Source organism: Scophthalmus maximus, chromosome 7 (genome assembly GCF_022379125.1).
Source record: "Scophthalmus maximus strain ysfricsl-2021 chromosome 7, ASM2237912v1, whole genome shotgun sequence".
Taxonomy (NCBI): domain Eukaryota; kingdom Metazoa; phylum Chordata; class Actinopteri; order Pleuronectiformes; family Scophthalmidae; genus Scophthalmus; species Scophthalmus maximus.
Window position 1 is genome coordinate 9,782,770 of NC_061521.1, and position 13,845 is coordinate 9,796,614.

Genomic DNA, 13,845 nt, shown 5'->3' on the forward strand with positions numbered 1-13,845 from the left:
CACCACTTTCCACTGCGCTCTGTTGGCTCTGCTCCCTGTTGCATGCGCAGAGATGCATCTGTTCCGTGTGACGAGGGAGGCAGGCATACTCATGTTTCCTGTCAACGTTTTGGACGGACTCTTATTTGTCCGTGGGGTTTCTTTGCACGGAGAGAGTGTTTTGTTATTTGCAGAAACAGTTTATGAGAAATGCTCTGCCCAGGCACTAGACTGGAGCATCCTCGCGGCATGACTTTTTGAATCTGATTTCTGGCTGTGTTAACTTCATGCCTTGGTTAAAAGCTCAGACGTTTTTTCAGATCTGCCACTGACTTGTCTTAGGAAGGAAGAATCATATTCACTTAATCATTACAAACGTGATGCTGAAAGACAGTTGTTTACTCCTGTCTTGTAAGTACAACTCTGAGGTACTTGTACTTTAGCATTTCAGTTTTATTCTACTTCACTACATTTCAGAGAGAAAAGATTCGACAATGAAAACATATGATAAACTTTTAATAATGTTTTTTTTTTTAACCAAATCCGTAGTTTGGATCTACTGATAATGCTTCTCTAATTCTAATTAACTGAAATCATCCAGTTAGTTCTTCCACCTCTGGAATCAAGAGATGAAGATGTAATGGTGCAATGAAGAAAATGAATCTAAAGGAAAAGGAGGCATTTGTCTAAAAAATTGAAAGTGACAAAATTTGAGGCGCTCTGTTGAAGAGATGTCTGATTGAAAAAAGTTCAAGCAGCTAAACTGTCTATCAGTGATGGCGAGTGAGGAGAAACTGGAGGATTTGTAAATGTCAACTTCTCTTCCGGGCTGCACGGTGGTGTAGTGGTTAGCACCTTCGCCTTACAGCAAGAAGGTTCTGGGTTCGAATCCCGGTTCAACCAGGGCCTTTCTGTGTGGAGTTTGCATGTTCTCCCCGTGTATGCGTGGGTTCTCTCCGGGTTCTCCGGCTTCTTCCCACACACCAAAGACATGCAGAATGGGGTTAGGTTCATTGGAGACTCTAAATTGACCGTAGTTGTGAATGTGAGAGTGAATGATTGTCCGTGTCTGTATGTGGCCCTGCGATAGGCTGGCGACCTGTACAGGGTGTACCCCGCCTCTCGCCCAATGTTAGCTGGGATTGGCTCCAGCGACCCCCCGCGACCCTTAAATGGATAAAGCGGTAGACGATGAATGAATGAATGAACTTCTCTTCCGTTGCTTTGAATGAACCGGTGGGGTCCTTCTGTGCTCTGTCACATCCTATCTAATGGGATGTCAGCCGACAACCCCAGCGACAGGACTTTTTTCAAGCGTCAGATCAGACGGTTTCTCTGCACTCAACGAGTCTTGCATCAGCGCTGAGGGAAAACAAACGTTTCATGTCTGCTGGTACACTCAAGAATCATTATGGAGGTTATGATTTATGCACTTATTGTAGCGCTGGAGGCAGGGGGGGGGGGGAATCCCTTTTCAGTATAATTGAAACTACACAAGATCTGCTGTGGCTCAGTAAGTTATTATCAACTTGCTGCAAATTTCTGATCAGGTTCCTTTTTTTCTTTCTTTTTTTTTTACCAATCTAGAAAAATATACCAAAAGCTTAAATTGCTTAAGTAATTTAAGAGCAGTTTCGTACACGACGTCCTATCCGTAAAATCTAAAGGTTCCTCCGTGACAGCTGCAATTTTACACGCAACTTATTTTTAAAAATGAAGCAAATTCACTCGTAGTTTCTGCCATTAAAAATAACAACACAAATAACCAGCTCAACCTCCCAGGAGTATTTTCAGCCAGTGAGCTGGAAAGAAATTACACGGAATATCCTCACTTACTCTTCGGAGATGTGACCTAGTATAGGATATAATGAACGGTGATTTAAAATAAGTTCTGTTTACCCTCATTTTTTTTATGCTGTAACTACTAAACCTCTTGGGGCAGATATGTCTTCTGAATTAGAGCCATCCTCAGTATTTATAGAGAGCTTCGGCTTTAGGAGCCAAAACCAAACATGGTCATCTTTTTCGAGAGGGAGGTCACTGACGGACAGAGACTCACACAAATACAGAGGAGATCATATCAAATCCATACAGAACGTTTTACAGGTTGTTGGGTGTTTTTCATTTTTTTTAACAGGTTGGGCCTTATCTCCCACATGTGGTGTCCTGCAGTCAGAAGGTAATGGCAACAGTCTGGGAGAGATTGTGGCTCAACCACCTGCTAGGTGAAGTATTGAGCCTCTGATCAAACTGTTAAGCAGGAGACTGAAAACAGACATCGATCCAATCCAGAGCTGCTGTACCAGCCATTATCATCATCTGTGTTTTTGTCATTGCTGTAACTCACAATATCAATAGATTGTAAACACGTTCAGTTTTTACTCCTGCATCATTCCATAATATCACATTCCTTTGTGAATTCTTTGCCCGTCAATCAAGACAAACAGGGCAGACCTATGTGATTAGCTGTCGCTTTGCTCTGAACCAGTGGTCAGCCAATCACAGCCACCTAGTTTACACATAGTTTATTGACACTGTGATGTATTTATGAGAAGAATTGTACACCTATTTCAATTTGATCATATGTTATATATAGGCTAATATTGGCCATTTGGGGCCTCCATAACCCAGGGTTGATTCTCCTTCTGAGCCGCAACCTTTTTACAAAATGGCGGACAGTTTGATCGTTAGCAGCACCTGCACAGTCTTTTGCACATTTAGACAACTTTTTTTTTTGTGTAGCTGTAAAAGGTTTTTTTAAAGTCAATGTAGCATTTCACGAGCGCACTAGAGTCTTGTCACGTCACATTAGGTCGGAGTTGTGGACTAAAAGAATGTGTTTGCTCTCTCACCTGGACACCAGCATTTAACTGTCTCCACTCTGTGATGCCAAGGTGAGTTTCTATTTGCTGCTTGCACTGACATGAATGAATGAGTGTAAAGATAAACTGTGTGAATCTGTTGCAGATGAAGAGGCCTGTGGTGTGGCAATGTTCTGGTTGCTGTCCTCCACGAGGACACGCCTTGCAAATGCAGCGTCTCTTTCAGACTCTTGGTGGAACTGCCAGGCCGGTGAAGCCATTTTAGCTGCGTGTCTTGTGAGTTTTGCATCGAGAGATTAGCTCTTTTGGGCTCTAAAGAGATCACAGATCAGAATAATCAGAATGACCATCTGTGGTCGATGGATCGAAGCACTTTCTGGTGCATTAGATGGTGGACTGTAATAAAATCCATAACATTTTTACTGACAATCCTCAACCCCATGCTGCTTTACAAAGAAAACCCTTGCGGAAACACGTTGGCCATCTCTTCTTCAGATGGGCCTTAATGCAGCGTCTGTGCCACAGAAGATCCGGCCTGAGCAGGAAGGACATTGGAGACACGAAACCTAATGGAGTGTTAATAGATGTTGGCAGGACGCATCTCAGGCTCCTCAATAACAGCGGGATGTGGAAATCCAGACAATGGCTTTTAAATGGTGATTGATGGCAGTAATTGGTTTCATATGCACAGATGGGACGAGCGTTGGTTACTGGCATACAGGAAGTAGGAGGACACAGATGGAGCGGAGCAAAAAAAAAAAAAGAAAGAGGCGGCAGCCTGAGGAAGCAGTCTGACAAGCTGAACCTTGGCAGGAAGATGGACAGGTGGATGAGGGGCTGGCTAAAAGATGAAGTCGGAGCTTATCAGGAAAGCTCAAAGGGACCTTGATGATGTGGTAACAAACGTGTGGGTTGCCAGGGGACAGGCGGCAGCAGGTGTCTGGTTTCAGGCAAGGTGTTGAGGTCTGACACGTCATGTTGCTGTCGGTTTTTTCAACTTGCCATTATGTCTTTGCAATTATTGTACTAGTTTTAGAAAAGAATATTCACAACTAGTTCATCCATTTTGTAAGAGGCCGTACAACACAACGTAGGTAACGGTAGCAGCTCTGTCGTGCTCTCTGTTGGATTTGGGAAAGTTAACCTTTTTCACTGGTGACCTATTACAAACTGAGACATGCTCTTTGAGAATCCTACCAGAAGCCTACATCTAACTTCTGTCTTGTCCAGACATGTAAGCTTGTATAAAGGATTTTGTTAAACCAAATAATCTACGCACTAATTCTAATAGTTTGCTTGTTTTGTGTCCATTGTCTTCCTCGTGGATTCACTGGTGAGGCTGCAGACATTTTTTTGTCCCAGGGACAGCATGCAACTTTAGCACAATATCCTGTACAGTATGAACAGTTAAGACTTTTATCATTTGAAAATTAGAAAGTTGGACATAGATTTTTTTTCAGCCAACTCGTGGAGCTAATGATAATTTTCTAGTGAGCTATTTAGAATAAAATATTTTCATATTATACCCAGCTCAATATCAAATAAGCAATAGGAAAATTTGTATATGTAGTTGAGAAAGAATAAATCATTACATGTACGCAAAGCCCCCCCCGGAAAGATAAATAAATAAATAAAGGAATAAACAGCTGAATTTAGCAAGTGAATGATAAATAAAATGTTTTATATAGTTCATCAGGTAAAGCAAAACAAATAAAATGTTTATTTATATTTCTAAAGAACTTTTTTCTCCCCATTAAACTGACATTATTCACTGACATGTGTTATGTTTTAGACTTTTCTGATCACATTTTACTAACTTCCGCGGTCCGCAAAGGCTTAATGAAATGCAGGAGTTTCTCTTTCCAAAGAGCACTTGACAGCGAGGGATTTAAACACACTGGAAAAGATAAAACTTTATTTTTCCCTGTCGTGACAATACAAAGTCAACAAGTGCGATAACAATCCAACTGAAAACGGTACATTCTATCTAGTAGTAAATACATAGACAGAACGCGGTGCACATTATCAACACCACCACCACACCCAAAAAGTGAGGTATCGACCACTACAAAGCTCCTGTGTGTTACAGGTGGGTATTCAACTGTAAGGCAACTGTTACCATGACAACCTGGAGAGACTGAAACAGATGTGTGCTCCCTTTCCCCCCCCCATCCTTTTTTTTTTTTTTTTACATTGTTATTTATTTTTATCTAGTTATTTTTGGTGGGGAAGAGGGTTGAGCTGATATGACTTACAGTACCACGTCACATCAGGCCAGAGTCGAGACTGTTTTCAACGAAACAGAAAACATCACAAAACCAAGTCGTAACATTTTAAGAAACTATAGGAAATGGTTCCTCGTGTGTTTCCTTGAGGAATTCATTTTTGACCCTGCTACTGCTCGTCAGAGGCGAAACTAGTTTTTTTCTCTCTCCTCTGGATGTGATTATTACTTCATTGGTGATGATGACAGACCTACGTTGTGTTATTCTACATCAGAAGACACAGCAGTGCGCCCTGAAAGGAGACATGTTCTCTAACATTGGAGCTTTTTTCCCACTTAATGCAGCATTGGGGACTAATTAAATCCCCTTTGTGCTTCTTGAGCTGTTAAAAACTTCTCTTCCCTGTTTGCCACTGCTGTTCTCACTCTGGGAATAGGGAGGCAGCTGCACAGAGAGAGAGAGAGAGCAAAAAAGAGTACTTTAAAACCACTGGCTGATCTCTGGGCCAATTATTTCCTTCGGGCACATCCTGTTCCTCTGCCCCCTGAAAGCAATGGCATGATGCCACAGAAAATGGGAATTAACTTGTACTAACAACTCAGCAAATGTAAATATTATTGCTGATAACTGAGGATGACTTCCAGCAGGCCCCCGCTCGCCGCACTTCAACTCCACGAAACCGAGAGAGGGTAAATAGGATGGCGAGACCAAGCGAATGTGCAAAGACGAGAGATTCAATGCCTGGCAGCTGCTCCATAACCGTTACAGATGCAAGAATTGGGCCAGACGCCCCTTTTCATGCTGTACCTACCTTCTGTCCACCTGGTCTTCACACCGTCGCTCATATACAGTCTGACAACAACAGCTGCATTAACTGTTCAAGGACAATTCATCTCAGCAGTTCAATTAGATTTGAGCATGGCGTGAAATCTTTTCTCTACAATGCCATGATCATAGAGCTGAAATGTTAATCGCTTTATTTATTACTTATGTAACATAAATTAACTGAGAAATTGTTCAACTTTGTTTTCAGCTGCTGCTTCTCTTTGTCTAACGTGAGAAGACAAAGAGACATTTGTCACAATTTCCCTGGACCAAATGATAATACAGAAAGCACTTGGCAGATTAATCATTAACTAACCAAAATGATTCATTATTTTGGTAATTTATGAATTGTTTTGAGTAATTTTACCAATTGCTGGAGAGAACTGTAAACTTTTTCTTTCTCATTCATGATATAGTGAAGTGAAAATCTTTTGGTTTTAGACTACTGAATACCTGAATTTGAGCTGTCACTATATTTTCTGACATCATCAGAATCATAGGATCATATGATTCATACGATCCTATGATTCATTGATTGCTTGAGGAAATAATTGGCGGATAAAAAGAGACCATGGCAGGGTAAAGTAGAAGCCTTTCTTTAAATAGTGATCATTGTTTTCACTTTTCTCCTCATTAGGCTGACTTGGAGACCTTTTTCAATATGAGTTCATTATCCAGAAATGTCCATCCCATTGACTTTTGCTTCATTTTAAATGTAAACCACGATGACACCTCTGCGTTGCACCTCAGTGATCACCCAGCGCTTGGCTGGCAGCTCTGGCTTTTACCAGGTCATCCTCCTGATTAAGCTACTGTACATTATTGCTGACAGCGAAGGAGAATTTGATGTGATCCTTACATCGTTACATTCTTTCTATTATGGAAAATCACTTACAATTGTCTATTACCAATGTGGGATGTAGAGTGCACCATATAAAGGAACTTAATGTATATTCATCTGCAACATATTGCTAATGGAGCTGTGTTTTTTTTTTCAGGCAGCTCTGGTAATGAGGAAGGGCAAACAAGTCATCGGGTGAGACCACAGAGGCAACAGTCACATACTAACATTATATTTCATAATCTCAAATGGGGGTTTAGACTCATAGCCAAGGGTTAAGGTTATGTTTAACTTAGCATGAAGCTCTTTGCTGCTCTGAAGGCATCCCTGATCCTTATGAATGTTTAAGGTGAAATAACTTATTCAGACTCAGCATCCCTTTCCTCTCTGTCACTAAAACCGAGATAAAATCTTGATGACCCAATGTGAAGCCTTACATAACTTTATGGCATTGTGTCATTGCCCGACATGTTACGATATAGAGAAATCACTTGTTTTGCAGTTAGGAGACCTATGATATTTCAATATATTATATATTTTCAACATGGCTGCCGAGACATTTTGGGTCTCAGCAAGGAACAAAAACATTCTACTCTAAGCGAGATGCTCAGCATCAACCTAAGCTGTTACATGTTCCGAATGTTAACCGCTCATATACGTTCTCTCACTAGTTCACACAAATAAATCACCAAAGAGATAAACCACGACCGTGTCTAACTGCTACTGAACACAAACTGACACAGCAGCGTAATAAACATTTCATATCTAGAAAGATTATCTTTTTTTGTGTGTGTGTCGAAAACAGGCAAGCCTCTTTGCTTGCAGAGAACAGTACAGTTTATCCAGTTCAGCTTGGATTAGTGCGGGGTACTTCAGGCCTTGGCAGACATTTCAGGGGATCACTGAACACCTTGGAGCAGCTGAAGGCGTATGTCGCGCCTCTGCTGTGGCGGCAGCGGCAGCAGCGGCAGCAGCGGCGGCGTCCTCTTGGTTTCCTTGCAAATGTTGATCTGTTGGGTTTCGAAAATGCCATATGAACCTGCATCTGTCAGTCCACGGGTGTTTTGTGCTCATTACAAAGGTGCGGTAGTCACGTCTAACTACTACGGCATGGCTAGCCCACCAGTAGTCTTTGTATCTGCGGTCCAGAGGGGGGGGGGTTGTCCGCGGGGCATCTCCGTACCGCGTATGGGGATCAAGGCGTTGCTACTCTTCAGTTCATCCACTCGCAGCGTCACTCTGCCCCCCAAAAAAGGAGAAAAATAAATAAATAGATTGAACATCAAGATTTATGACATTAAGGACATCCATGACCTTGGAAATAGTAGTTATACAATATATACGTACATGCTTTTTCAGAAGCTTTTAACAACAACTTTATTTCAGCGGTGGTAGAGACATGACAGGACACCAGGAAGAGCCAGAGATGCAACTGATGCTCCTGGCTCAGTTAGAAAAAAGGGAGAAGCCAGGGAGGCGTCAATGGTCAAATATTGAAGTAGAGATCATAAATCCTTCTCTGGTGGTCTGCATTGGATGCCGTGAACGGTTTTGGTCTGGTTTCTGGTATCACAACATTGGTGAAACATCAAGAATCCTGGACAGAGAGATTACACTGAGGAGAAAACAGTCACCAGCATTTATTGCCAACTGGTATAATTGTAGAACCTGAAATTCCATAGTGAGATAATATGATAGAGCTGCAACGACTAGTAGATCAATTAATAAGTCGAGCAACAGAAAATTGCAAATATTTCAACTGATTATTGCTTCATGTCAATTTCCTATGGTAAACTACGGAATGGCAGATGAATCGATAATGACAACTATTGTGAATTGCAGCCTCGATAACAACTAATCCATATCTACAAAAACTGTCATACTTCATTCACTGTTGGGCCACACAGTGTGGTTGAAAGCTTTATCTCAGCAAGTGAAGATGAAAAACTTAATAATCACAAAAGTCGACATTTTTAAATAGCTGATGAGCTCTCACACAAAGATCACACAGAATAATTTCTGTATCATTTGAATCGACACATTTTCAATCCCAGAGAGCACATCGTCTGCATCACCGCATTCCACCACGTCGCCTCAGAAAAATCTTGTGGGTTGTACTGAACAGCAGAGACATGGCTTTCAGCTGCATGGCTGAAACTGCCTCAGATCACAATATGTGTGCTTTGTTGCTCCATGGGCTACATTGATCTTCGTGGAACAATGTATTGGCTTTAGAATCAACTCAAACTTGGGCCCAAAATACAAAAACACTAATAAAATGGGACAGCTTCGCTATTCAAACAACCATGTGATTTACAATAATATTTTACAAGCTTTTGATTCTCGTTAAGACTGTAAACCCACCCCAGCTCTATGAATCAAACCGGCAGCGCTCATTTCTGCTGCCCAAAATAATACATCTACATTGTAAGAGGAAAAATAAGTTTCCACATCCTCACCTTCTTGTTCTTTCTTTGCTTGAATGGACACACAGGACTATTTGTTATCAGCAGGGTGTTGTGACGGAAATGCTTGTGCTCAGTGTGCTTAAGTTATTTTATTGCACTCCAGAAAGAAGAGACTAAAATGCAATGTACATATGTGAAAACAGATCTAATTAAAGATCACAAACACAAACAGAAACTGCAACAACCTCTTTCGTTTGCGGCAATGCCATAAGTCATTCGACAACTCGCAGAGAGCAAAACTATTCCCCTGCTCTTCCCCTCTAGCCTGCAGCAGATCTCTGTGCCTGGCTGCCTTTGGAGAATCTATGATGTTAATTAACTCATACCACATGGAGAGTGCTGCTTTAATTGGACAAGGTCCTGGCACGCTGCTCTGTGGACAGACAGGCCAGGAATAACATCATAATGTTCAATTCTATTATTACCACAGAAACCCAACAAGTGACTTCAAAGATGGATGGGAATATGCAGGAGATGGGGCCACGCTTTGATCACACCCCGACAAATAATGAGTCAAATAAAAAATTCACGGGAAAAATGACGTAAAAATGCTGTTTCAGTTTCCTGAGTAGAGCAAAGAGTGGCAGGCTGTGTCATTTCTTCAGTAGACAAACCTGCAGATGTTTAAGTGCTTGTTACCTATGACCAAGGCGATGTAACAGGAAGACTGCGCCTGTGAAGGCAGCATTTACTGTACTGTACTGGGTGATAACGCTCATTCGCTGATGCCTGACTGTAGACTGTGTATAATAATGGACATAGTCACCGGATGAAGCCAGTTCAAAAGTTCCTAAAATGTGTATTCTCTGGAGTGACCAGCAGAGGGCGACTCCACTGGTTGCAAAAATAAGTCTGTTTCTATAGAAGTCTCTGAGAAAAATAACTGTACTTCTCACTGGATTTATAACATCAGTGAACATTTTACTGAGAAGTGCATGGTCTCAGTCTCTAGTTTCTAGTTTCTTCTCCAATACAGCATAATGTTCATTATGTAAATTATACATTCAGAGTAAAACGGATGATAAGTTGTGGTGTGCATTGGGGAATGGATTGACCGCCAGTATCGTCCAATGGGTGCAAGTCGCAGGTGTTGGTAAACGTGCAGTGGATGAGCTTCCAGTCAGGCCCACCCACCCGCTCCTCCCCTAGGTTTGCTGGGCCGAAATGTTAAAAGTCTAAGCTTCAGAACGGCAGTTCACAAACCAATGGCCGACGGCACGGTGGGTTGCCTTTTGGGCTTGACTAAAAAGCAGTGGTGCGGTTGCTGGTGAGTCACAGAAATGCCAAATGTGGTGACAGATTCCACCATGGACCCCTCTATCCATGGCTAAGCTTAGTTGGCCCAATAAGCTTCCATCCTTGAGTGACCGGATGGATAATGATGTAATGTGCTGCTGCAACTTGGTGCAAGTGATTTATGAACTGCCAAAGAGTCTCTTTGACCTGTTCTGGTTGATGAGCCGTGACATTTGATGTTCTGCAACATCAATTTTCTCCCACTTGTATCTATTATAACGTATTAATGATGCTCAGCGCACATTAAAGGTCCAATATATGTGTAAACTAGATTCTTCAGTGGCTCACTAGCGCCTCTTGAGGTACAAAGTAGTACTATGAGACAGGATTGGCTGGGTGTTAGCCAAACTTAATTCATGCAAAATAAGTAGTAAAGCCAGACTGCAATGACAGCAGCAGATCACAAATCTCTTGCAGTTCTGAGACGGAGAGTGGGAAGGCTACACAAGGACTTGTAAAAGAAGTGATAATGTTGGAGATTCTCACTATCCGCTCTTTTAAAATGTTCTTCCCGGTGTCAAACTGTTCAGAAGATGCTGCTGCTAATTGCAAGAAGTGGGGGAAGTGCGAAGAGAGACAAACTGGGAACCTGGCCAAACTTGTCCCAATAGCAAAAGTGGACAACCAATCAGGACCTGAAGTGTTTTACGGCAACAGAGTAGGAGCTTCTAGGAGCAACTGAAAAAGAAACCCTGCGGAGGTGTGTGATGCCAGAATGTAGTTTTTTCCTCTTTTTGTGACAATAAGACACGCTTAGTGCAATAGATTATATTCACAGGTCAGCACCACTGCCCCTTCATTCACGCACACCCGCATGTTCCACATGTTCATTTGAATGGATTTTTTTTAGCGCAATATCTAAATGAATAGTTCAATACTGCTTAATCATGCAGAGAATTAGATGAAGAGATCAATACCGCTCTCATTTCTGCGTGGTAAATATTTAACTGAAGCCTGCAGCTGTTAGCAATAAGAGTCAAGAACAAGAGCCAACAGCGAGCTTGGTTCCGTCTTCCCCCTTATCTGCACACTCCCTTGTGCAGGACCTGGTGGTTTTGAGGTGTCACCACCGACTCCAGTCGGCTAAAGATGTATCATGTACTCTATTTATTTTATTGTGACAGTAAATATACTTAAGTTTAGCCCCAAACCAGTTTATAATCCCACTTGTGCATGTTTATTTTCCTCTTAACCACCAATATATCAATATACATACATATTTTCTTCTTACCAAATTGTAACCTAGGGCATATATGCAGGGGTTTTTTTTTTAATGCAGAAAAAACCCCACTAAAATTAGAGTTTGCTTTTCTTTTTCATTTTCTGGTGTGTCACGTTCAATGTCACTAACACACTGGGAAAAGGGTTTAGTAAACAGGAGAAAGCAGCATGGAGAACAGTGACAGTTGTTTTTTTTTTAACTTTAGCCTCTCCAGACTCAGCGGCAGTTGAATGATGCATCGCCGCTCGTATGGACACGGATGTAATTTGTGGCTAAGATGGCAGAAGACATACCTCGACTGGGCACGAAACGGTAACCAGTTTAAAGGTAAGTACCGCTTCAATGTTTAATCACCATTAAACCAGCCTCAACCAAGGTTATCAAGTCTCAAGGACACAGGCCAGTGTCAATGCTATATGTACTATTACAGAAAAAAAGTGACCTTCGGATAATAACAAAGTCTGCTTTTGGAAAACTGTCTCTTTTCATCAATCGCAGATTTTTTCCACTGCTCACATTTTTGACATATTGGAAACGCAAAGGTGTATTATCATGAACGGTGGCTCCGTTCCATTCAAGAGTCCCAGTAATTAATTTCATCACTAAGACCTGCGCTTTTTCCTTTTGTCACTTGTCAAAAAGTGTGCCGTGAAAAAAACCAACCCTATCCTGTGGGTTGTTGCTGCCCTTACGAGTCACATTACTCTGTGAGTAAACTCCCATCTGCCGGCAATTCCCTGCTCATAAAAAAAGGGCAACGTGCTCGTCCTACACAGTGAAGACGACCCTTTGATTCTCTCTCGCTTGCGTTGCACATCGCTTGATGAAGAAAAGACACCAGCTGAGTTTCTTTTGTTTGTTTCAAACTGAAGTGAAATACATGAATAGGGGATATTAATAAAGGTTATCCGCGGAGATAAAGTAATAAGAGTTTCCAAAGCTGCCCACACTGAACCCCCGGCAGAACGGAAGCAGTGCGTACCGGGGCCGCTCACGTATAGCGATATCCTAAACAGATTTCTCACTGAACGCCGAGCTGCCCTTTCCTCGGAAGCAACACATCTATGCACGTGGAGAAAAAAGACACTTTGACTTGCTCAGCAGACCGTTTATGCTGGATTCCTGAGTAGCAGCGCGACCGGGCTGTTTTTAGCCGCTGCTGCACCCGGCGAGCGACTTGACCCCATCTCTGTTTACGGATAAAGATCTGTACCCCCGCAAAATAAGCCAATTGGGCCATTTCGTGACGCACTGTGTGGCCAACACTCTCACCAAGTGTGGTTACTTAACACATTTAAGAAAAAAAAGTGTAGGCATTATCTGGATCGAGAGAAGTGCTTCACTGTGTGAAACTGCAAACAGGCTATTCTAATCGTGCCCCAGACACGTGCTCGTGACAGAATTCTGCTCCCAGCATCTGTCCCTTTTTTCCCCTCCTCGATGTGATTAACGACTATGCAGGAATATTTTTAGGTCTTCGTAAACGCTGTCCCGTTTATGTTCACAAAGTTACAAAAGATGCTGCATACGATTATTTCACTTCGCCATTCATCCTGAAGCAGTTTCCGTCACCATTATCAGCATGAATTACCATGGACTAGCAGGAGAGCAATAGCATACTTTCATTTTCCTGGCCCACTTTGTCAATGAGCATTTTGCTCAAGTGAACTCTTTTTTTTCTTTTTTTTTTAACGTCCTACAGTTAAAAGCAGGAGAGCTGCCAGTTACAGGTCAACCTCGCCAGTCTAGGATTTATGAGGCCTTTCATACTGAACTGACTTCATGTCTAATGAGGAGGCTCCGTGGATTTGTCCGGTCTCAGTAAACCATATTTCCACCAGCAGAGCCGCCTCAGGATCCTTATCCTTCTCAAAGCCATTCGTCAAAACCTCACGTCCGCATTAAATTATCATGACCTGTGAGAGATGTCTACCTCTGGCGAGTCTCCCAGTCCCTGGCGGACAGATAGGGCGCACGGTGTCCGAGACAGAGTGCCGGATGAAAAATTGACTGCACCAAAATGTAGGTTTGCTCCGACTGTGCTCCGTGATTGTGTGGCTATATAATGAAAGTCTGAACAATGGCTGACAAAAGGAAGAAAAGTTCCCCGCGGCTGCTGTGTGTTAGGGATCACTCCTGGGCTTGTAAATCAAAAGTCTAACACATC

General features: G+C 42.2%; 1 protein-coding gene across 1 annotated transcript in view; it reads right to left on the reverse strand.

The window, feature by feature from the left end:
- Positions 1-4,702: 4,702 nt before the first annotated feature.
- shisal1b (shisa like 1b) overlaps positions 4,703-13,845 on the reverse strand; it is a 130,128-nt gene continuing 120,985 nt past the window's right edge. The window contains exon 8 of the mRNA XM_047333455.1: positions 4,703-7,931. Within this exon, the coding sequence (XP_047189411.1) occupies position 7,931 (1 nt within the window). The 3' untranslated portion in view covers positions 4,703-7,930. The remainder of the gene's footprint in view (positions 7,932-13,845) is intronic.